Raw genomic sequence first — 23,359 nt, 5'->3', positions numbered from 1 at the left:
TAATCCTTTTCTTTTCCTGCTGTAAGGTTATGTGAGACAGAATATTCCAAAGTTCTCAGATACACAGCCTTAAACATCAGCATGACTTTTGCCTTCTACTAGCCTCTACTAGCTGTGTTGGTGTCCATCTTTATGTTTGCTTCCAGACAATTCTTTAGTTACTAACACTGTAATAACATCTATTTTCTAGCTACAATCCTTCACCGTTTCACAACATCAAGGAGCAAGCCAATGTGGAAAAGTACCAGTCAGGAAGAAAAGATTTGTAAAACTGTTATCAACCAGTACAACTCAAGCAAGTCTCCTGCAGCAGCAACCATTTGTCCATTTCAATTCATCTTTTTTTAAATGCATAAGTTTGAGAGGCTGCAGGCTGCACACCTATCACACAAGAGGGGCCAGTATGGTGCAGTAATCTCTGTAAAGACAGTTTGAACGTAACAGTCCCACTATATCCTGAACCTGCCTGTCTTCACTGTGAACACTAGACTCCAGGAACACCTGGACAAAACATCTGTGGACAAAATCCACAGAAATAATAAAAGCCTCAGCAACAGAGTCAGTTTCACATCTAGGTCAGCTACCAATTAAGATGCTGCTCATACAGCAGCATATCAAAAGGTGCTTGAAAAAAAAAAATCTTGTGAGAAACGTTTTAACAGTGTATCTCTGCTAACTGGTCTTACATAGAACAAATAAATAGTCCTTTCTTGGGTTTTCATCTCTTTTCTTTAAGAACTTCTCTTTGCAGTGTATATTTGCTGGTCATTTTAAATAAACTCTTGACTGCCCAATACCTTCACAAGGTTTTCCCTGCTGGAAATATAAGAGAGCAGTCTAGATGTTCCAGCACAAGTGATACACAGGTTCCAGCACAAGTGATACATGACACACAGGACAGGGTCTGGCTTGTCCCCTATACCACTACTCAGATACATTAAGCATTGAGGTAATTTCCAATTCTTGACAGACAAAAAGAGAAGAATGAAAGATCTGCAAAATATTTCTACAGAAGCAGACAAAAGAGTGTAGTAAATCCCTAAAGTCTCTAACATTAGGCCTTCCACTAGAGTACCTGGGCTGCTCTGCACTCTTCTTGCAAGGTTGCAATTTTTTCCTGGTAAGCACTCAGCGTACGCTGGTGTTGCTCTGAAGAAGTTCGCAGGTGTTCCTGAAGTTTATGCTTCTCTGATGTTAGCACAGACACTTGTATCTGAAAAAGTCAGTAGAAAACGTCACTATGACAAAGTTTTTTCTTCCCCCTCCACAGGGATGTGCAAAAAAGAACATAGCATTCTACTACATTAATTCCTGTACAGACCTAGTGAATATAAAATGAAAATCCAATGTAAGAACAGCAATGAAAAAAGAGGCAGGGGTTTACATGCACCCAATTAAGGAAAAAAAGATGTTCTTTGAAGACAGAATTGAAGATAAAAATAGAATAGTGGCATGGCAGCATTTATAAAGCCAACTTCTCTCCCTTCCCTATTACCTTTCATTACATTCAATTCCTATTCTGCCCAACCAATCAAATTTATACAGATGGACAACACTTAAGATTTTTGCTGACAATATTACACTGCTTTGTTTCTAAACTGGAACAACTTCCATTTTAAAAGAAACTATTTTAAAACATTATCCTAGTTACAAGCTTCAAACAACACAGTCCTCTCTTCTGGTAGAAAGGAAAGAGGAACAGGAAAGGTTAAACCTGTTTAAAGAATATCATATGGGAAATAAGTATTTGGGGAAAGCAGCAAACAGACAAAACTCATTTAGAGGAACAAACCAGTAACACAGTATTAAAATTACATCTTCATTCGTCTGCCTACTACAAATCACACACTTACTACTTAAATAATAAACCTTATACTAAGAAATAAGGGAAGTTTCTTGCCTTATAGGCTTCCACTTGCTGTTGACTGGCTTCCAGTTCCCCTTTTAATGATGCCTGCAACATTAGATGGTCATTTTCCTGCATGGTAAAGTTATCTGGTTATTAAAATTAGCCAAACCTCAGCAGCTTTTGAGCTACCAGCTCATTTTCAAAAGGTTAGTTTAAAAATGGAATACACAGTCATTAACATCCGGACTTACAGTTTGTTTTGAATCAGCCAGCTCTTTTTTGGTCTTCACCAGAAGTTGTTTTATCTTGGCATTTCTTTCCTCATCCTGTTGCATAGTTGACTGCAGTGACTCTAATGCAGAAAACAGCCATTACATGCAAAGGAAACTTCCCCTCCTATATTTCCTTAAAAACACTAGAAATTATTTAAGCAAATTCTGACAGATTTCTTAAGCACTGCAAACAAGTAGCTTATGGTAAGTTTGGTATTATATTTCCAGGGATCACAAAGATCTTCAAATAAATGAAATTGCTTTAAGACTTGCACTTAAGGATTTTAAACCACATGCTAATTAGTCAAGTTTTATGAGTGTAGTAGGAATGACAATTCCTGTCAGACACTGACCTTCAGAACTTATGATTAACTTAACCAGGTAGGAACCACAGTTTATCAGGCAGGCAATCTGGCTTTAATTTGCTCAATACTAGATCAAATGACTGATAGCCTAGTAAAGTTTCCTTTATGGAAAAGTTTAGTATTCCCTGCAAAGCTTATTCTCACTGAACAACTCAAGAGGTTGCTTCTGAATTGTGCTTTTTACCATTACTAACTATGCTGTAGTGACTCTCCCTGTTTATAGTTTACTCACTTATTTCTTCCTGTAGAGTGTCTTGCTTTTGTTTCTGAATTCCTGTCTCTTGCTCAAGATCTTCTATTCTGCTGTCTTTATCAGTAATCTTCTGATTAAGTTCTTTCACTAGCCTCTCATAATCAGCTATTTCCATATCCATAAGTGTACTCTTCTGAGCATCCTGTAAGTGACACATAATGAAATCACAACTTACAATCTGCCTTGACTGCTAAGGAATTAGTGTTTTTCAAAAATGACATAAAAAAACCTATACTAGCCCTCTAACAAACACTTCAGAACTATTCATACCCACAAGAGACATCCATCTATCAGGTTTCCATACCCTCAGTAAATAATCTGTTTTCAAACAAGAACCAGAGGCTTTGGAAAAACTCTTGCCACTTTTAAAGTTTTACCGGCGGGTATTTGCAGACAATTAGTTTCTGCCATCTCCATGTCCTTACAAGGGCAGCTTCAGAATAGTGCACTGTACTAGTACTCCAGACATCTGAATTTTATTACTGTTTCTACTCAGGACAGGCCACATAACCCAAGCTAAAACAAATTAAAATTAAAAAAAAACCCCCAAAACACAAAAGGCAACAAACCACCAAACCTTGAAGTACACATCAACTCTCCAAACACAAAAACAGGGGTAAAAGCCCTTATGTTTTCCTTTTTGCAAGCCCTGGGCTTTAAAATCCTCAGACTAGAAAGAAAGGGATTCAACACAGCAAGATGGGCCCTAATCTTTGGTAGTCCATTAATCACAGAATCACACAGAATCACCAAGGCTGGAAGAGACCTCAAAGATCACCAAGTCCAACCTGTCACCACAGACCTCATGACTAAACCATGGCACCAAGTGCCACATCCAATCCCCTCTTGAACACCTCCAGGGATGGTGACTCCACCACCTCCCTGGGCAGCACATTCCAATGGCTAACAACTCTCTCTGTGAAGAGCTTCCTCCTCACCTCGAGCCTAAACTTCCCCTGGTGCAGCTTGAGACTGTGTCTTTTTGTTCTGGTGCTGGTTGCCTGAGAGAAGAGACCAACCCCCTCCTGGCTACAACCTCCCTTCAGGTATTTGGAGAGAGCAATAAGGTCTCCCCTGAGCCTCCTCTTATCCAGGCTAAACAATCCCAGTTCCCTCAGCCTCTCCTCATAGGGTTTGTGCTCGAGGCTTCTCCCCAGCCTTGTTGCCCTTCTCTGGACACATTCAAGTGTCTCGATGTCCTTCTTAAACTGAGGGACCGAGAACTGGACACAGCACTCAAGGTGTGGCCTAACCAGTGTGGAGTACAGGGGCACAATGACTTCCCTGCTCCTGCTGGCCACACTATTCTTGATGCAGGCCAGGATGCCATTGGCCTTCTTGGCCACTTGGACACACTGCAGGCTCCTGTTCAGGCAGCTGTCAATCCCCAGGCCCCTTTCTGTTTGGCTCTCCAGCCACTCCGACCCCAGCCTGCACCATCATGAACTGTACCTTTCTTGCCAGATCTAGTTCTTGCATAGTTTTCTGCAGATGTTTCTTTTCTTTCTGAAGTTGCACCTGAAGTTCCTCTATTTCTCGGAGAGCACCACTGTGTTCCTGAAATTGAAATACTTCTCAGTTATGCAGTGCAATTTCAAAACACATGTCAGCTTTTCCCATTCTATAACAATCCTCAATCTAGTCTAAGTGACAGCCCTGCAAAATCCTTTCCATGAAGAGACGAAGCCTTCAAAAAAGACTGAATCAAGTAACAAGAAAAGTAGAGACTTTGTTCTATGAAAACATAGTTTACAAAGATCTACCAGAAATCACATCCAGTGGAACTAATGTTTCAGCCCATTCACCATCTATGCAGATCATTACCTTTGTTTTCTGCTCTTTCAGAAGCCTTTCAGCTTCTAGTTCTTTGTCAGCCTTTGCCTTTGCTCTTTGTATCTCCAGTAGCTGAGTTTCCAGCAGCTTAGCATTACATTGCAGTGTTTCAACACGAGCCAAGAGGTCTTCATTAGCAGAGTGTAACTGATCATGCTGAAATTATCACAGTGGAAAGATAAAAATGTAAGCTAAATTTGTATGAGAGAAGATGTTGTCTACATTTAAAAAACAAACACTGATTTCCAGCTAACTTCCTTACAAACAGCATTCCCACAGATGAGTCTGGTCCATGTTCTAAACCACAATAAGAAATAGGCTAAATTAAAATCACTAGTACAATTTGATTATTCTGATCAGAGTTCATTTGCCCAGCTCTCTTGTAAGATGGCTAGAGTTATAAGAAATATGAAAAAAAAAAAATCCTAACCTTTATGCTTTCTGCAAGAATCACCTTCCTCCCACAATGAAATCACAGTATCACACAGTACCACAGTATCACCAAGGTTGGAAGAAACCTCAAAGATCATGGAGTCCAACCTGTCACCACAGACCTCATGACTAAACCATGGCACCAAGTGCCACGTCCAATCCCCTCTTGAACACCTCCAGGGATGGTGACTCCACCACCTCCCTGGGCAGCACATTCCGATGGCAAATGACTCTCTCCGTGAAGAACTTCCTCCTCACCTCGAGCCTAAACTTCCCCTGGTGCAGCTTGAGACTGTGTCCTCTTGTTCTGGTGCTGGTTGCCTGGGAGAAGAGACCAACTCCCTCCTGGCTACAACCTCCCTTCAGATAGTTGTAGAGAGCAGTGAGGTCTCCCCTGAGCCTCCTCTTCTCCAGGCTAAACAATCCCAGCCCCCTCAGCCTCTCTTCGTAGGGCTTGTGCTCAAGGCCTCTCACCAAGCACCTTCAGCCCTCTAACAGATCAACATCTGCTCCCAACTTGGTGTCATCTGCAAATGCACTACCACTTCAACTACAGCTGCTGTATTTATAAATAAATATTCATACTATTAATTCCTAAAGATTTAACTGCAACACCCCTAAGTTTTCAATGAAATGGTATTGGTACATATTAAGAACTCCTGTATCTGGGCTATTTTTGCAATGATTTTAAGAGATTTGATTTCAACATCTTCAGTGTTCTATCTTTATGCTGGTTAAGAATGAAGTGAAAAATGTCAACAACTACCCAAACTGTTTTTATCTACAAAATGCTTCATAACTAACTTGGAAAAAAATAATCAACACCTGCATAATCAGAAGAATATATGCTGCTGCTGTAAGGAAACAGTGGCCTAGGTGGATCTTCAGTGTAGGTATGAATTGGGCCTGGGTGTTTAATTCCTAAATCCCAAAACAACTGCAACTAGCTTTGCAAAAAATGTTATATCACAGCTTCTTAACTGCCATCTTAGACTCTTCCAAATAGCACTACAGTACTCTACAATGCAGCCTCATCCTTGTGAAAGATGCAAAAACCTGCAGTTAATTTGGTATGTTCAAACATTGATTAAATAACAAAAAAACCCAGCAACTGCCACAGGTGATCACCTGGTCTTTACTCTGAGTTGATATGGGGTAAATTAACCCCCTTCTACTGGAAATGCCAGATGTTCTAGATGTATTTATCCATCATGGCCCATATAAAAGTCACCCCCCCGCCCCGAATTCCAAGTCACTATCCAAAATGCACTTAAGTTATAAAACTGTATTTAGTAACAAGAACAAGACTGAAACTTACACTCAGTAAGTAAAATAATTTGCTGTAATTATAATTAGATCAGACATATACAGAACTGACCTGTTGGGATGACACCTGGAGCTGTCTTGTGAGGTCATCAATCTGACGTTCAAGATTATTTGCTCTTCCTTTCTCAGAATCCAGTTGTTCTCCTTGCTTATCATACTCTATCAAAAGATTCTTAATACATACAAATATAAAACTGTATTACTTTAACATATAGATCACATAAGCACATTCTATACCTCTAACACAGCTTGCTAGTATTTCATCATATGAGTTCTCTTACTGCAACCTGAACAACATCAGAGTTAAAGTATTGTTTTGTTACAAGCTCTGGGAGAAATCCTTTCCAGTTCATGAAATTGTAGAGCAATTCAGGTTGGAAGAGACCTCAAGTGGTCTACATTCAACCTCCTGCTTACAGCAGGTCAGCAGTGAGATCAGACAAGTTCATTCAGAGATTTGTCCAGTCAGGTCTTTTCAAGGACATGCCTCCAAGGACAGAGATGGCATTACACCTCTGGGCAACCCATTCTGAAGTTCAACCATCCTCCATAAGGCAAAAATGTTTATCTACATACTTACTTGGCATCTCTCATTTCAGTTTAGGACTAGTGTCTCTCATCTACCATTTCCATTAATAACCTGGCTCTGTTTCCTTAACAGCATCTTTGCAGGTACTGGAAGGTTGCTATTAGCTCAACTTGAAGCTTTCTCCGGGGGGAGAAATTTCTCATCCTTGCACATCACTTATTCCAGTCCCTTGATCATCTAGGTCACCCTCCACCAAAATGACTATTAATGTCTTTCTTGTATTTGGAGGAAGGAGGAGAGACAAGACTGTTGCAATACTCTCATGTGATGTCATAGAATCATTTAGGTTGCAAAAGTCCATTGAGCCCAGCTGTAAATCTAATACTGCCAAGTCCAGTACTAAAACATGTCCCTGTGTGCCATGGCTACATCTCTTTTAAATGCTTCCAGGGATGGTGACTTAAACATTTCCTCATGCAGGCTGTTCCAATGTCCAACAACCCTTTTCCTGGAGAAGTTTCTCCTCATGTCCAATCTAAACCTCCCCTAGCACAATTTGGGGCTATTTCCTCTTATTTCCTGTCATCTGGGAGAAGAGACCTAAATCCCCCCTTACCACAGCCTATTTTCAGGTACTTGCAGAAAGCAATAAGGTGTCCCATCAGCCTCCATTTCTCCAGGCTAAACAACCACAGTTCCCTTATCTGCTCCTCATAAGACTTTCATCCTCATGGGAGTCCCTTGACCTACCTACTGGCCATACTCCTGTTCTTACAGACCAGGATGCTCCTGCTACCTTTCATACCAGGCCACAATTTTCTCCTTCTTGATGCCTACCGAACCTTGACACTTTTCAGAAGCCACATAGTTCCCAGCCTGTATCAAGGAGATCCTCTCTCCCACATAAAATCTGCATCAGTCTTTGGTGAGATTCAAAAGATTTCTGTTCCAGTCTTCAAGCCTGTCTATGTCTCTCACAACAGAAGCCCTGCCCCTCCTGTCTGTTCTCAATTAGGAATAATCTAAGAACGTGATAAATAGAATAGAATAAACCAGGTTGGAAGAGACCTTCAAGATCATGACATCCAACCTACCATCCAACACCATTTAATCAGCTAAACCATGGCACCAAGCACCCCATCCAGTTTCCTTCTAAACACCTCCAGAGATGGTGACTCCACCACCTCCCTGGGCAGCCCATTCCAATGGGCAATCACTCTCTCTATGAAGAATTTCTTCCTAACATCCAGTCTAAACCTTCCCTGGCACAGCTTGAGACTGTGTCCTCTTGTTCTGGTGCTGGTTGCCTGGGAGAAGAGACCAACCACTTCCTGGCTACAACCACGTTTCAGGTAGTTGTAGAGAGCAATGAGGTCTCCCCTGAGCCTCCTCTTCTCCAGGCTAAACAACCCCAGCTCCCTCAGCCTTTCCTCATAGGGCTTGTGCCCCAAACCCCTCACCAACTTTGTTGCCCTTCTCTGGACACGTTCCAGCAGCTCAACATCCTTCCTAAACTGCGGGGCCCAGAACTGGACACAGGACTCAAGAGGTGGCCTAACCAGTGCTGAGTACAGGGGGAGAATGACTTCCCTGTCCCTGCTGGCCACACTGTTCCTGATACAGGCCAGGATGACATTGGCCTTCTTGGCCACCTGGGCACACTGCAAGCTCATGTTCAGCCTACTGTCAACCAGTAACCCCAGGTCCCTCTCTGCCTGGCTGCTCTCCAGGCACTCTGACCCCAGCCTGTAGTGCTGCATGGGGTTGTTTTGGCCAATGTGTATAACCCAGCACTTGGACTTGTTGAATGTCATCATGTTGGACTCTGCCCATCTGTCCAGCCTGTCAAGGTCCCTCTGCAGAGCCCTTCTACCCTCTAACAGATCAACACCTGCCCCCAGCTTGGTGTTGTCTGCAAATTTACTGATGATGGACTCAATCCCTTCATCCAGATCATCAATAAAGATGTTAAAGAGCAGGGGGCCCAGCACTGATCCTTGGGGCATACCACTGGTGACTGGCTGCCAGCTGGATGTGGCACCATTCACCACCACTCTCTGGGCTTGGCCCTCCAGCCAGTTCCTAACCCAGCTCAGAGTGCTCCTGTCCAGGCCACGGGCTGACAGCTTGGCCAGGAGTTTGCTGTGGGGGACGGTGTCAAAGGCCTTGCTGAAGTCCAGGTAGACTACATCCACAGCCTTCCCCACATCCACCAGGTGGGTCACCTGATCACAGAAGGAGATCAGGTTGGTCAGGCAGGACCTGCCCTTCCTAAATCCATGCTGACTGGGCCTGATCCCTTGGCCATCCTGGAAGTACATCCTCCATCACCTTCTCCAGGTCACTGTTAAACATGACAGATCTCAGCATAGACCCCTTTGGTACTCTATTTGTTATTGGCCATTATTTGACACTCTCTGAACCAAACATAAAACTACTTTTTTTGTTTTGTTTTCCAAGCACTCATTCAGTTGTTTACCTAGTTAAGTTTGTCTTGTCCTATCATGAATATTGAAGTACCATAGAAGAGCACTAAAACCTTCCTAAAATCAAGACAAATGACAACTACTGTTCTCTCATTCAACTGTTTTATCATGGAAGGTAATCAGTCAGACCAATTTACTCTTGGTCAATCAATGCTGACTGTCCCAAGTCACCTGCTTTTGCTTCATGCATCCAGAGATATGTTTCAAGAGGACTCACTCCCAGGGAATTGTTTTCATAATGGAAGGACTTTCTAACTGACCCCCAGTTAAACATACTTTGAAGAATCCATACGGATTTATGTTTTGCCTTGGCAAGACATTGCTATGTATGATACTAGATTTGAATGGTTTAAGATGACCATGCAGTAGAAAGCAAAAATCCTTACTTGCTTCTGGCAGCAGCCACACAGTTCTGTTACCAGAACCTTACATTTCTTCACCTGGATGCTCAACTGCACTGACATAATTTCTTTTGCCAATCATACCTGTGCAGCTAAAGAGCAATACATATCCAGGCCAGGCTTCAAAAGCAAAGTATTTTCAGACAGTTAACTGTCTGCTGTAAATATAGTACTATTCTTACCTTATAGCTTTCAGCTCCTTGAATGACATCTTTCATTGAAGCCGACAACTGATCTTTCTCTGATCGAACCAAATCCAATTCCTCCCTTAGAGCCTGTGTCTTATTGAAAAGAAATGTGCATCATTAAAACAGAACCTCACACGCAGAATGTTCTTCATATTAACCAGCAGTCAGGGTACCTCTTTTCGGCTGGCATCTAACTCTTTCTTTGCTTTCACAGCAACAACCTTGATTTTATTTAGTTTCTCTCCTTTTTCTGCAGATTCTTTTTCCAGCCTTCCTAAAATACATAAATAAAAAGTGTAAAAATATGCCTCCTCTCTTCCCCCCCCCCCCAAATTAAATTCAGCTAGAACACAACTCACAACTTTGAAACGAAACAGGATATAAAGCAAGGGGAGAAGTTCCAGTATTTCATTCAGTTAAGAATTTCAATTTCATTTTAAGCTAGAACATCCAGCCTCACAGACAGCTTAGTGGCAATCTTTCCACCTTTCAGAGGCTTCCATCATAGTTAAAGTTAAAAGCCCTACTCCTGTCTACCTCCACATACAATTCTAACAACTCCAAAACATTTTCTTTCTAATGTGTTGGGTGTAATGAGGCAACAGTAGTTTTAGAAAAGAGTTATTTTGTGTCATCTTGGCAGCATTATGGAATATTATTGGCACAATTATTGCCCAAATTTTAAAAAATAAAGATGAAATACACTATACTGTGTATAGCCAAATGTACACAAGAAATAAAAACCCCCAAACTTAGGAATTACCAAATTATAACTGACTTAAGATTGCTAGCAGTATTTCAAATCCCAAATGGAAGGAGTATTGCAGGAAGCTGCACTGATATCTACTTCCCCACCTTCCTTGGCTTGTAGGAAATAGGGGACAATTTTGCAGAGAAGGAAAAATTATCCCTCCAAACCCCCCAAACTTTAAATAAAAGAGAACAGTGAGAAAGATACCAATTTTTTCTTGAAGCTCTGCTACTGAAGACTGTTGATCAGTTTTCTCAGTCAGTGTCTCCATTAAATTCTGTATTACAAAGAAAGATACTTGTATTACAACATTTATTTGTGATAACTGGCTTTCCCCTAACAAGCCACCACAAGTTTCAGCTACAGCTGGACTCATGTCTATGTTCTTACTACCATGAAAGTCTTTATGAGCAATTTGATATCAACTTGCTAACTGAAAAACGTACTTATGTTGAAAGCAAAACATTCCAACCTTTTAACAGCTGCTTTCCATCCTGGAACAAAAAATGGGAGATCATTAATTCTGCACCTGCTGGGTTTATCAGTTCCCAGGACCTGAAGTTAGCAGCAGCTAAGGCAGAGCATGCACTAGTTTTGTCTGAGATGGAGATCACAGAAAATTAGAGGTGAAAGATTATGAGGTCGGTTAGTCCATCTAGTTAAATGATGACTTTGAGGGGCACTGATAGGAAGAGAGGTTCAAGTGCAAACAACTTTTGTCTGATTCAGTTGTTGGTGTTTTGGGGGTCTTTTTTTTGTCTGTTTGTTTTCCTGGGGGGAGGGAGGGGATTCTGAGGTGCTAGGAAACTCAGAAATTGGCTTTTTAGAAGGGAAACTCACTTTCAGGCCAAGGGAAAAGGGGAAGAAAAAAAAGAAAAGAAAAAAAAAGAAGAGAGATAATTGAAAGTATTTTTTGAACCTTAATTCTGAAGACTTTAGAGGTTTAGTCTGTATACTTCAATAACAAAATATAACCTTTAGAGAACTCAGTTCGTCTTTCACATTTCTAAGCTCAGTTTCCTTTTGTTCCAGAATGAAATTTAAGTCGTCTTGTTTTTCTGATCCTTTTTGCTGTTCTTGTATTTGAGTTTCATAAAGAGCAAGTTTTTGAGTAATCTCTTCAATATTAGCTCTAAGATCTTGATTTTCAATCCTTGTTTTTTCATTAGCACTTGTAAGCTCCTGGATATCAGACTGAAGTGCTTCTTTTTCAGACCACGCTCCTTTCAGCTCTTCTCTCAAGTGAATCTTTTCTTTTTCAAAATCCTGAATGAGGGACCTATGATCTCTATACTGAGCTGCATTTTCTTCCTCTAGTCTCTCAACTTCCCACTCCAAATGAAGAACTTTCTCCTCATTCTGTAGAGCAAGACAGCGTTCTTCTTTCATTTTAGCCAAGGATTCATTTGCAATTTGTAACAAGTTAAGAGAATCATACTCATCAGAATCTGAAATGCTGCACTCCACTTGCTCAAGTAAGTGGTACAGCTGAGTTTTCACGAGTGACCTGTGCATTTGTTCACTTTCAAATAATGTTGATATACGGTCTTTTTCTGCAGTCATCATTTGTAGTTTCTTTTCTATACTTTCAGAGTGCTCTTTCAGTGCTAACCAACCATCTTTTTCAGACATAATCTTTTCCAGCTTTTCACTTAATTCGTCTTTTTCATGAATGATTTTCTTGTTTTCCTCACGAAGATGACATGCTTCAACTGAAAGGTTCTCTCTTTCATGTGCCAGAGATTCAATCTGGTTTTCCAGTTCCTCCAGCATTTGAGTATTTTCAGTCTTCCTAGTTAGAGCTTCATTCAGCCTCTCTGTTAATTCCTCTACCTTTTTTTCCAGGTTACTATTGTATTGGTTAGCACTATCTACTTCTTCCTGAAGTTCCCGAACTTTTCCTTGTTCTTGCCTGCACCTCTCCTGAAGGGTTTCTCTCTCCTCACCCAAGCATTTGACTTCATTTAAAATATTCTTATTTTGATCAGTTAGAACAATTATTTTCTCTTCCAGATCTTTCATAGCAGTCTCTTTTTGGTTGATGGAGCTCATTATTGTGTTATTCTCCTCCTGAAGAGTAACAATTTTACATTTAAGTTCTTCTGTCTCTAGCTGTTTAGACAACAATTTTTCTCTTTCTTCCTGGAGGTGATTCACAGTTTCAAGAAGAGCATCTTTTTCGTTGAAAGCAGCTCGGAGTTTCTGTTGCAGCTCATTAACATCAGAAGCTTGCTGCTGTTTCATTGATTCAAACTCCTGGCTGATCTTTCCAGCAGATTCCCCTAGCTCAGTCTGTAGAGTTTCCATTGTTTCTCTCAGGCTATTGTAATTGGACACTGCTTCTTCTTTATCCTGAGTTAGCTTTTCAAGTTGTTCTCTAAGTTCCTGCATTTCAAATACTAATGCCATCTTGTCTTTTTCAGAACCAGACAATAAAGTTTCATTTAGTTCAGAAATTTCTCTCTTATGTTGCTCTTTCAAAGTCTGAATCTCTAACTTGTGCTCTTTCATAATGGTTTCACAGTGCTCTCTCACTGCTTGAAGCTCCAATTTTAGTTTTTCAATTACACAACAATAATCTTCTTTAGTAAGCTGAAGTTCATTTATCTTAAAGTCCAAGTCTTCCCGTTCATGAAAGTACTCATCCTTTATGCGATGGATTTCCTCTTCCAGTTTTACTTTAACATTACTCATGTAAGTTAACTCATCTTTTAATATACTATGTTGGGACTGGAGCTCCTCTAACCTATGTTCCAGGTGCCTAACTTTTTCTTCCATATTCACTTCTATAGCACATTCTTCTTGTGCATATACAACATCCATCTTGTTTTCTACATTTTTATGTAAGACTTCTCTTAGCTGTTCCAAGTCATATTCACGCTGGTTAGTACAAGCACACATTTTATCCTTCACATTTTTCTCTCTTATTAAGCTCTCCTTTGCCAAACTGTGCTGTAATTGGTTAATCTGATTTTGCTTTTCTTCACTTTCTTTAGAGGATAATTCAAGCTGGTGCATCAATTCTGACACCTCTTGCTGATGAGCAATGTTTAAATTTTTAAGCTCTTCATTCAGACTTTTTATTTCATTATGGTAACTCTGCGAGTTGTTTTTAATAGTTTCTTGCAGGTTTGTCACTTCTTTGGTTTTGTCTTCATTCACAGTTTCCAATTGCTTGCTCAGACACAAAATTTGCTCCTCATAAGTAGATTTAATTCTTCGGATATCATCTTGTAATCTTTCAACTTCTTTCTGGCTATCACTGTGACATTCAATCTGTTCTACCAGCACCACCTGTTTCTTCATTTGTTCCTCTAATTCAATTTTCAGCCTTGTTAATTCCTCATTGTGTTGGCATTGTGCATTTTCTAAGTCACTCTTCAGAGCTTTTATTTCTTTCAAAGAGTCAATACTTGATTGCTCCAGTTGCTTCTGCAGTTCTTCTGTCTTAGCCACTGCAGCCTAAACAAACATGAAAATTATTTAATACTGGTAATATAGCAATTTCCAAATAAACAGTTTACAATAATGAACTAGAAGACTTGACATTCCTTAGTTTTAGATATAATAAACCTATGGCAATTTTAAACTATCTTAGGATGACTCAATTTAGAAGACAGTACAGAAATTACAAAAAACATTTTCAGAATGAGAAAGGAAAATTAGTTCTGAAATCCTGTTTACCAGCATCATTTCACAAAATCCTCATGACAGACTTCAGCTTTAACAACTATTCTGATAATGTATTTAAGACAAAATTACTTTTAGTGCATCAAATTCCAGTATCTGGAATATAACAACGATCGTCCATTGCAAGCAGTTCACCTTTCACTTTATTATTAATTGATATTACTGACATAATATAGATGCCTTGGCTGAGAGGCTATTTAATATGAGTATTTAAATGCAAACTTCTTATTTGCAATGGAAACACAAAGCTGACTGATTGAATCCATCACATATGTAGGCTACTAACACAGAGACTGAGTTCTTTTTTGAACAGCCAGTGCATTTAATGTTAAGTTTATTGTCAGTCCTACAAGAAACATAAAATAGGGGGTATAGAGAATATGTTTCAAGATATGAAGCCTTCAGAGAGGTGATAGGTAACAGGTAACTGAAGAAAAAGATTTAAATGAAATAAACAACAAGCAAAAGTAGAAAATAAATGTAATTTGCAAGTATTTTAATAATCATCTATTGCTTGTTTCAGTACCTCTGCTTCTTGCTTTCTTTGGATATTTTCCTTTTTCAGAGCCATGCACTGCTGCTGACTTTCAGCTTTTTCCAGAAGTACAACATCCAGCCTTTCTGTGAGAGCCTAATTTTAAGGGAGAAATATTACTGAAAGAGTAGTTTCTTAACAATGAAAGTCTGAACAATTTTTGCAAACCATAGGAACTCACATATTGAGGTCATTACATTCTGTTGTTAATTAAACAGATCAGTCTGATTTTAGAAGTTACTATCAGCCCAAATATGACAGATACAGAATATATATTAGACTAAAACAACAATGTGGAGTCCTATTCCAAAGTTTAAAAGAAGGCCCTGCTCAAAATCAAATTTCTGATGAGCTAGTTATTTATTACCAGGTGCAGGAAGGGAAAGGTCTACTTCTGTAGAAGAGAAATCTCCATCCAAATTATTAAACTCAATTTTTCCGTTGATAGTTTCCTCTGAGCTATCAATCTTCACATTCATATGCTAACACTCTTACTTTGAGTAAGACAGACATCCTTGCCACTTAAAAATAAAAATCCAGTTACTATCCAAAAACTGTTTCTTGTGACGCATAACTGTAATTATATGTTTCTGAGCTCTTCAAATGACTGCTTCATACATTTTCTAAATGGCTGACGTCCTCCTGCAGTGGTCATTATAAAATAAACAAAAGCCTGCCTAAGCAGCAACACCACGAAAAACCTTGCTGAAGAAACTGCACCATGCTGTACACCTCACAGAATGAGGAGTAAGCTGGGGGGGGGGGGGGGGTTGGGGAGGAAGAGGCTTTAGAAAATATCTTGAATTCCTGAACATTTCTTAACTTTGACTTGAGTAAGAGTTTTAAAGCTTATTTCCAAGTAATTTCTGTAGATGTATTTCAGTCAACATTATGTAATACATTAGAACTCCATTACATATTCCTACCTGAATAATATCATCAGCTCCTCCAGTAGCTGCTTTGGATCTGAGTTCTTCAATTTCTTTCTCTAGTTCTTAAAAAAGTACAGAAATTTCACAGTGTGCATTGATGTTTCATCACAGCTGCAAATTACTTGTAAATCTAGTGCCTAACACCACTCCTGTTCACATCAGAGATGTCTTTCACTTCATTTTTGGTTGTTACTGAGTGCTAGAAAGGGCTAATGGAAAAAGAATAAACTTTCAGTATTGTTTGTCCAATCCTAACATTTAGCATGGTTTCCTGAGGAAGCAAAGTTTCCTTGTTAGGGTAGAAGGACAGCAGATAGAAGTTCTTTTAATGATTGTCTTTTAATTATAGTCTTACCTTCTATGTGATGGTCAATTTAAGTGAGAGAAAAGATACTCAGTTCCTACTGGTTCTCTAAAAACAAGCAGCAAGTAGAAGAACAACATCTTATGAATAGCCCCATTGAGGAAAACCCTAGCAAGCCCATCCCTTATTGTTTTTCTGGGCAGCTACCAGCAGTCAGCGTAAGAATAAGACCGCAAACACAGGGAAGTGACACCAGTCCAATCCATGGGCCACTGAAGGGGAAGGAACAGCAGACAGTAGAGGGACAGCATGAGAGCACAGATTTACCCAGGTTACTTTCAGGTGATCAACACAATTTTGTTTGGTATATTCCATAACTTCTTGTTAAAGCAGCAAACAACCAAATACAAAGTACCTAACCATTCAAAAAAAAAAATCCACTGTACTCTACAGCAGTAAAATTATTTTATGCAAAAATCTATCAGAGACCTTCCCCTTCCTAACTGCTTCCTGAAAAGCAACAGGTATCCTCATAACTGCTACAGGAAACAGCCAACAAGTCCCACTTCAAGAATTGCACAAGCTGCATTGTTCCATCATGCCAATACTGCCAGATCAAAATTAATTTAATACCTGAGAAAATAAACGGTTCTTCCCCTTCCCTTCCTTGCTCTAATAACTTCAATCTTTATCCTTCCACACAAAAAAAAAAAAGTGAAATTGCAGGAAAAAAAAATATCTAGGATATTTGCCTAGAATTTAAATCTACCTAGCAAAAACATGCAGTGTTAATTAGGAAAGGTCAGATAGCACCAAGCATTAAGGCAGAAAATTTTCTCTTTCCAGTAAGGTACCTGTGCATCTTGACTTCACTTTCTGTATAAGCATCACCTGCTTTTTTGCAAACTTGATGAGATCTTCTTTAGACAATGTGTCAAGCTGTAGAAAAACACAGATTAGAGAAACTAGCTTCCTCTAACACAAAGGTAAACAGAAAACAGGGTATTTTAGCATCTGATTTCCAACAAGTTAAACCTTTGGACATGAAACTGTCTTACCACACATTTTCAAGAACACTAGCAGTCTAAGTTACTGCTCTTCTGTTATCCAAATCTGGTATTTCAAGTGCAGTAACAGAACCTATGTTTAAATCTGTGCTTTTCCAATATCATTCTAGAGCACACAGCTAAGCAGCATCAGTTGAAGGGTTGGGAAGGGTTACAATTCACCAGTATAATTTGAACAATGTCTTGAAAATAGCATGCTGATCTAATGTTGACACTGCTTAAATTTACTTCCAACAAATAAGTCTGTGTATGTTAGGAAGCATGCCACTGCCAGAACTGGATGTAACAGGAAATTAACATATCAGTTAAGAACTTTTTTCTCCCAGATTTCCAAAACACCTTAGCCTAGTGTTTATAAATCAAATTTTCAAGAAGTGTAGAAGACAGGAAGTTGTTAAAAAATACCCTTATGTCTTCTATTAGAGCTTGCATGCTAAGTTATAACCCTTTCCATAACTGTTAGATTAGTTAGATTTGTGAGGACTAACTAACCTTTGATTTGCCTGATCCTGGTGTGCCAGAAGATGCCACCATTTCTTGCCCAGGATCTTGAACCTGCAACAAAATAAAAGCACAATCCATGGTAATTGACTTTTTAATGTAAGACTGCCAGTGGAACTAGCTGCAAATCTGCAAACACTGAGAATAACCAACTACAATGACAGCTCAGAAAAAGTATTTGTGGGATTAGTTTGAAGAATAATGGAAAGAAATTTGATACTCTGTTGTCATTAGTACAACACAACAGCAGAACAGAGAATTACTGATTTCCAAACCAATATGATCTTATAATTCCATTACTCAATTGACATCTAGAGCTGATATACTTCTGAGAAATTATTGTATTTACAAGAGCTACAAAGGCTTGACTCAGTGTTTTGTTCTTAAAAGGCTCACTTTAAAAAAAGGCATGAACAAAAAAAAAAATGTAGAGGAGTAGCAGTTAAACCAAACTTTGGGAACTTTTGAACCACATACACCTCCCAACTTTTTGTTCCTTAAATGTAATGGGTATTGCTGAAATTATTGGCTCAATAACTAAATTAAAAAAGACAGCAAAACTAAGACTCTTGAACAAAATATAACCCTCTCTCCCTGCTCCACCACACCCCCACTTTCTTTATTTTTATTTTTAAGCACACTGCTTAGTACTAGAAGTGCTGGCCTGACACAACATACTTCAGCGTTCTCCCTGTTTCTAACAGACATGCATAAAGCCTTCATCCATAAACTTCCACAGATCTAATAAGGGAGACTCCATGTTACTATACCGTGGTTTATATGACACATGCTTACCTATACTTGGGAACATGAAGAAGCATACATTACTAAGATAGGACAAAGAACAAAGGAACAGACACTTCCAATATATCAAGGGTAGTGTTTCCAAGCTATGACCTTCACTGTGCTTTTTCCTCCATATTATTATAAGTTTTAGTTTGTGTATAAACGTGAAGGGGTGTATATATAAATACTTGTATTTTCAGGTATCTCAGTGATTATGTGCATGTATGTACACACAGTTTCACTTTTCTTTGGCATTCTCTTTATTCTGACAAAAAAAACAACATCCTTGTAACACACTAAGCAAAAAAAATCAAACTGAATCTAAATACTATTTAGAATGGAGAATCACTAACAATTTAGACAGAACAACTGATACAGAATATAAGAAAGACCACAATTAGAAACATGAGTTCAACTACAGACCAAGGACAAAGGCAGTTAGTTATCTCACTCTGTTTCACTTGGGCTAGTGTTTTTATGAGATTACCAAAGCAAACATTAGAAGACAATGTGCCCATTAAACAGAAATATTGCTTTGCTGTTTTTTAAACTATGAAGCGTAAGTTTCAGATTTTTTGGCATGCAAAACTTTGTTAACATTTACATTCTTAATATCTCAGCACTGCAATTATAAAACCACTGTCACTACAAGCAGCATGTATGTTTACACAGTACAACTAAGTAGAATAAATTGCATGTACAGTTTAGAAGATGATAGCTTGTGTCCCTCCATACTACAGTTAAGGTCAGATGAACCTATCCATTAGTTTTACTCTCCTTTGAGCTAATACAGAGAGGCAGAACCACATACACATCCAGTTCTGCTGTTCTGGAAACAGAAACCAGAAGCAGTTTGGGTAGAGAGCTTCATCCATTTGAATTAGAAGAACAATGAGGAAGATGAATTACTAATAAACCCCAAGCTTTTCATTGATTAGGTGCATCTGAGCTGTAAGCCAGGAAGCACACTAAATACAACACTGAATCTTGCAAGAGTTTTCAAGCTTTTATTACACACTTCTGAAAGCAGAGTATATTTCCATGCTTTATTGAGATATAAATAGTTTGGGATATTTTATTAATTTAAAGCCTACTTTATCTACACAAAGGTGTTTGCAAGCTACAATTTAGCATGTTCTGTGTATTTTAATTGCTATCTATGCTTTACTTTTGCAATTGCTAAACACACTCTGAGAAAGCCTAACCAGTATGTAAGTGCAATATATTAAACTTTGACATGAACTGTGGCAGACCATTATGACCTGAGCAGTGTTTAACTTTCAGGCATCACTAACCCAAATCATACCAAGTCGCTCCAAAACCTACTTGGTGCACAGCTCAGAAATTACCAGTAGGGTTCATTTCATGTACACATTTTGAAGTCTTTAACATTGCCTTTAGGTTTGCCTTGGTGGTTAGGAAAGCTCCACTGAATATACATACATTAGTGATTTTATTTATTTGGGTTGGCCATTTCAGCAGAACAGGAATGCCTGTTCACTCGTGGGTACTTTTGAAGAGTAACACCACATTCGCGGTCTGTCATCTGTGTGTTACTTCCCTTGAGTCGGCACCGGCTGATGTCCCCCAGCCCATGCAGACAGCATGACATCCTCACTTTCAAGCAGCAGGCACTATGCAACCCCTCAACCCCTCAGCGACGCGCACACTGCGCAGGACAGAAGTTGAGCACCCACCCCCCGCCTAGGCAGGAGCGCGGTGGGCCGCACAGCACTCCCCCTCACAGCTGCCACCTAGTAGGGCTGCACCACCACACGGCGGCGGGTGCGGAGGAAAAGAAGGGGCGCGCAGCGGCCCGCGGGCTACCCTGCTCGCCGCGCTCGTCCCAGGCAGAAGCCGGCGACGGGCCCCGAGGCGAGCGGCGCAACCCGTAGCCGCCAGCGCCCAGGCATTGCCAACACCCGCCGAAAACCACGCCCGGAGACCCGCGGCGGAGCACAGGGGGCTGTCGGAGACCTCCCCCTGCCCCGCCCCCTCCCGCGTGCTCCAGACCAAGGTCACGCGCCCACCGCCCTCGGCAAAGGATCCCCTTCCCCAACGCTCCCCACCGGCTCCGCACCCCCTCTTCCCTAGCCACGCTGTCGCCTTCCCGTTACCTCCATGTCGGCGCCGGCTGCCTGCAGGGGCGGGGAGAGTGCGGCACCGCAGAAGCTGTTAACCCCGCTACCTTTCCCTCACCCCACTTCCGCCTCCGTCATCCCCTCACGCCGGCAGCGCAAGACCTCCCCTTCCCCGAGCCGGCAGAAGCTCCGTCACCTGAGTCCCGCCCCCTCGGGTCCATGTCCCACCCCCTCGCTCGGGCGGAGGTGGAGCGGAAGCTGTGCTGTCGTCCCTTGGCGGCATTCCAGCTACGGGCAGGCCGCGTCGACGGCAAAACTGACCACAGTGGAGGCTTCGGGCGGTAGCCGTTGTAGCCGTGTCCCTTCCGCTGTGCCGCTGTTATTGGAGCAGAGGAAATCATAGAATTGTTAGGGTTGGAAGGGACCTCAAGGATCATCTAGTTCCAACGCCCCTGCCATGGGCAGGGACGCTTCACACTAGATCAGGTTGCTGAGAGCCACATCCAGCCTGGCCTTAAAAACCTCCAGGGATGAGGCTTCCACCAGCTCCCTGGGCAACCTGTTCCAGTGAACATGGTGAAGAACTTCTTCCTAACATCCAATCTAAATCTACACATTTCTATTTTTGTTCCACCCCCCCTAGTTCTATCATTACCTGACACCCTGAAAAGTCTCTCCCCAGCTTTCTTGTAGGCCCCCTTAAGATACTGGAAGACCACAATTAGGGGTCCTCGGAGCCTTCTCTTCTCCAGACTGAATAGCCCAAACTCCATCAGTCTGTCCTCAGAGGTGCTCCAGCCCTCTGATCATCCTCACTGCCCTTCTCTGGACATGTTCCAGCACCTCCAGATCTTTCCTGTAATAGGGGCTCCAGAACTGGACACAGTACTCCAGGTGGGGTCTCACCAGAGTGGAGCAGAGGGGGAGAATCACCTCCCTTGACCTGCTGGCTATGCTTCTTTTGATGCAGCCCAGGATGTGATTGGCTTTCTGGGCTGCAAGTGCACGCTGGTAGCTCATGTTGAGCTTCTCATCCACCAGTACCCATAAGTCCTTTTCTTCAGGGCTGCTCTCAAGCCAGTCCCTGCGCAGCCTATATTGGTGCTTGGGATTGCCCCAACCCAGAAGTAGGACTTTGCATTTGGTCTTGTTGAACCTCATGAGGTTGTCATGGGCCCACCTCTCCAGCCTGTCAAGGCCCCTCTGGAGGGTATCCCTTCCCTCCAGCGTGTCTGCTGCACCACACAGCTCGGTATGGAAGGGGTATGGCTGCAACACCTCACCGTTGCCCGTTTCTCAAGGGCTCGTTAGGGGTTCACACTGCTGCAAGTTCACCTCAGCATACAGAAAGCCTGTTTCTAGGCAAATCTATCCGTGTCACCATGAGCAGAATATGAGATGAACAGCTAGCTCTGTGCTCAAACAGGAATTTAAAGATTTAGGGTCCCTTTTTTAATATCTCAGTGGAAGCACAGAGTGATTAATTTACCAAACATTGGATATGAAGGGCTGTACCAGAGCAAATAACAAAAGCCAGGTGTTAGGGTGTGTAGTTCCATTCTTCTAATTAAGAGCCATTTTTACAGCTACTTCAAAGTGCACTCATTTTTTTTATTGTAACCATGGATGCACCTTGATAGGGCCTGGATTATTGACATCTGTGATAAATAATTGATTTTTAATGAGAAGCTGCCTGGGAGAATCACTTTAGGTGAATTTTATTTACATTTCACCAGACAATACAGAATATCACTGAATTAATTACAGTGTCATGAGAGAACATAATTTTAATAAAATATAAGGCAGTCATGTTAGTCAAAATGTTGCTCTCAGAAGAATAATCTGCATTTTACTAAGTTTGCTTGTTGTCATTTTTTAAAAATTAGTGACAGAAGGCAGAGTATTCTTCACATTAAAGTCACTAGTTATTTCATTTTTTTCTCCTGATGTATTCACTGTATGTTATTTTATATCATAATATGTGCAAGTGCGCAACTGCAGCACAAACATATGGTTCGATGCTCTCACAGAGGTTGCTGGCAAGGAACAGATCTCACTAACTTAACCACATGAAGTTGGTTTTCCATAACTTCTACTCTTAATACTTTTTAGAAGCCACACAGGGCGGTGTGCGGTACCGGACCCGAGGCGGGTGACAAGCCTCGTCAGGTGAATGGTTTGGTAAACTGAAGACTTTTACGTGACCCTGATCCTAGCCAAGTGCTCTTGAAAGACAGAAAGAGTAGAGCTTGACGAGGATTCAGTACCTGCCCTGGCTCGAGATCGCAGGAGGGGAGGGACTGACAAGGCACTCTGCCTCCTCCACCAACAGGTCCAGGTTATGTCTTGCGGTGGGTTGAAGTGCCCCATCTCTCTATGGTTTTATTGTAGAAATAGCTGTGTTCCGTGACTGTGCCTTTGAAGAGGGTTGCTTTGCAATGCTGGGCTCCCAAGGGTGTGGCCCTTTATCTAGGATAGAGTAGCACCTGACTGTACCTAGCCAAGATCAGTGTGGGATGGTCTTCACTTTGCCAGAGTATGGCAGCAAATGATGATTTCAGCTGAGTTTTTTGCGTCTGAGAACATGCAATTAGCCCTGTCTGTGCTTCCCAGAGAATCCTGAGGAGTGTGTTCAGCTAGGAGAATCAGTAGAGAGCTTGCTTGTGGCAGTTTACCACATCCATTTCAACCAGAATTGGTGGAGCAGACAACTTGTTCAGCAGGCAGTTTGTTCACTTAGCCAAGGACACAGTCTCAGGCTGTGCCAGGGGAAGTTTA

The 23,359-nt window shown here is 41.1% G+C and overlaps 1 protein-coding gene across 1 annotated transcript in view; it reads right to left on the bottom strand.

Annotated features, from left to right (window-relative positions):
• GCC2 (GRIP and coiled-coil domain containing 2) overlaps positions 1-20,719 on the bottom strand; it is a 33,291-nt gene extending 12,572 nt beyond the window's left edge. Inside the window, 16 exon segments of the mRNA XM_054162860.1 lie at positions 1,076-1,213; positions 1,901-1,978; positions 2,101-2,201; positions 2,719-2,881; positions 4,192-4,296; positions 4,564-4,728; positions 6,383-6,502; positions 9,929-10,027; positions 10,108-10,208; positions 10,893-10,962; positions 11,661-14,147; positions 14,902-15,006; positions 15,837-15,904; positions 17,001-17,085; positions 17,706-17,768; positions 20,618-20,719. Coding sequence (XP_054018835.1) covers positions 1,076-1,213; positions 1,901-1,978; positions 2,101-2,201; positions 2,719-2,881; positions 4,192-4,296; positions 4,564-4,728; positions 6,383-6,502; positions 9,929-10,027; positions 10,108-10,208; positions 10,893-10,962; positions 11,661-14,147; positions 14,902-15,006; positions 15,837-15,904; positions 17,001-17,085; positions 17,706-17,768; positions 20,618-20,719 — 4,050 coding nt within the window.
• Between the last annotated feature and the right edge of the window lie 2,640 nt (positions 20,720-23,359).

Source organism: Dryobates pubescens, chromosome 7 (assembly GCF_014839835.1).
Source record: "Dryobates pubescens isolate bDryPub1 chromosome 7, bDryPub1.pri, whole genome shotgun sequence".
NCBI classification, from domain to species: Eukaryota; Metazoa; Chordata; class Aves; order Piciformes; family Picidae; genus Dryobates; species Dryobates pubescens.
Note: the sequence above shows the minus strand (reverse complement) of the source record. Positions and strands in the feature narration are given on the sequence as shown.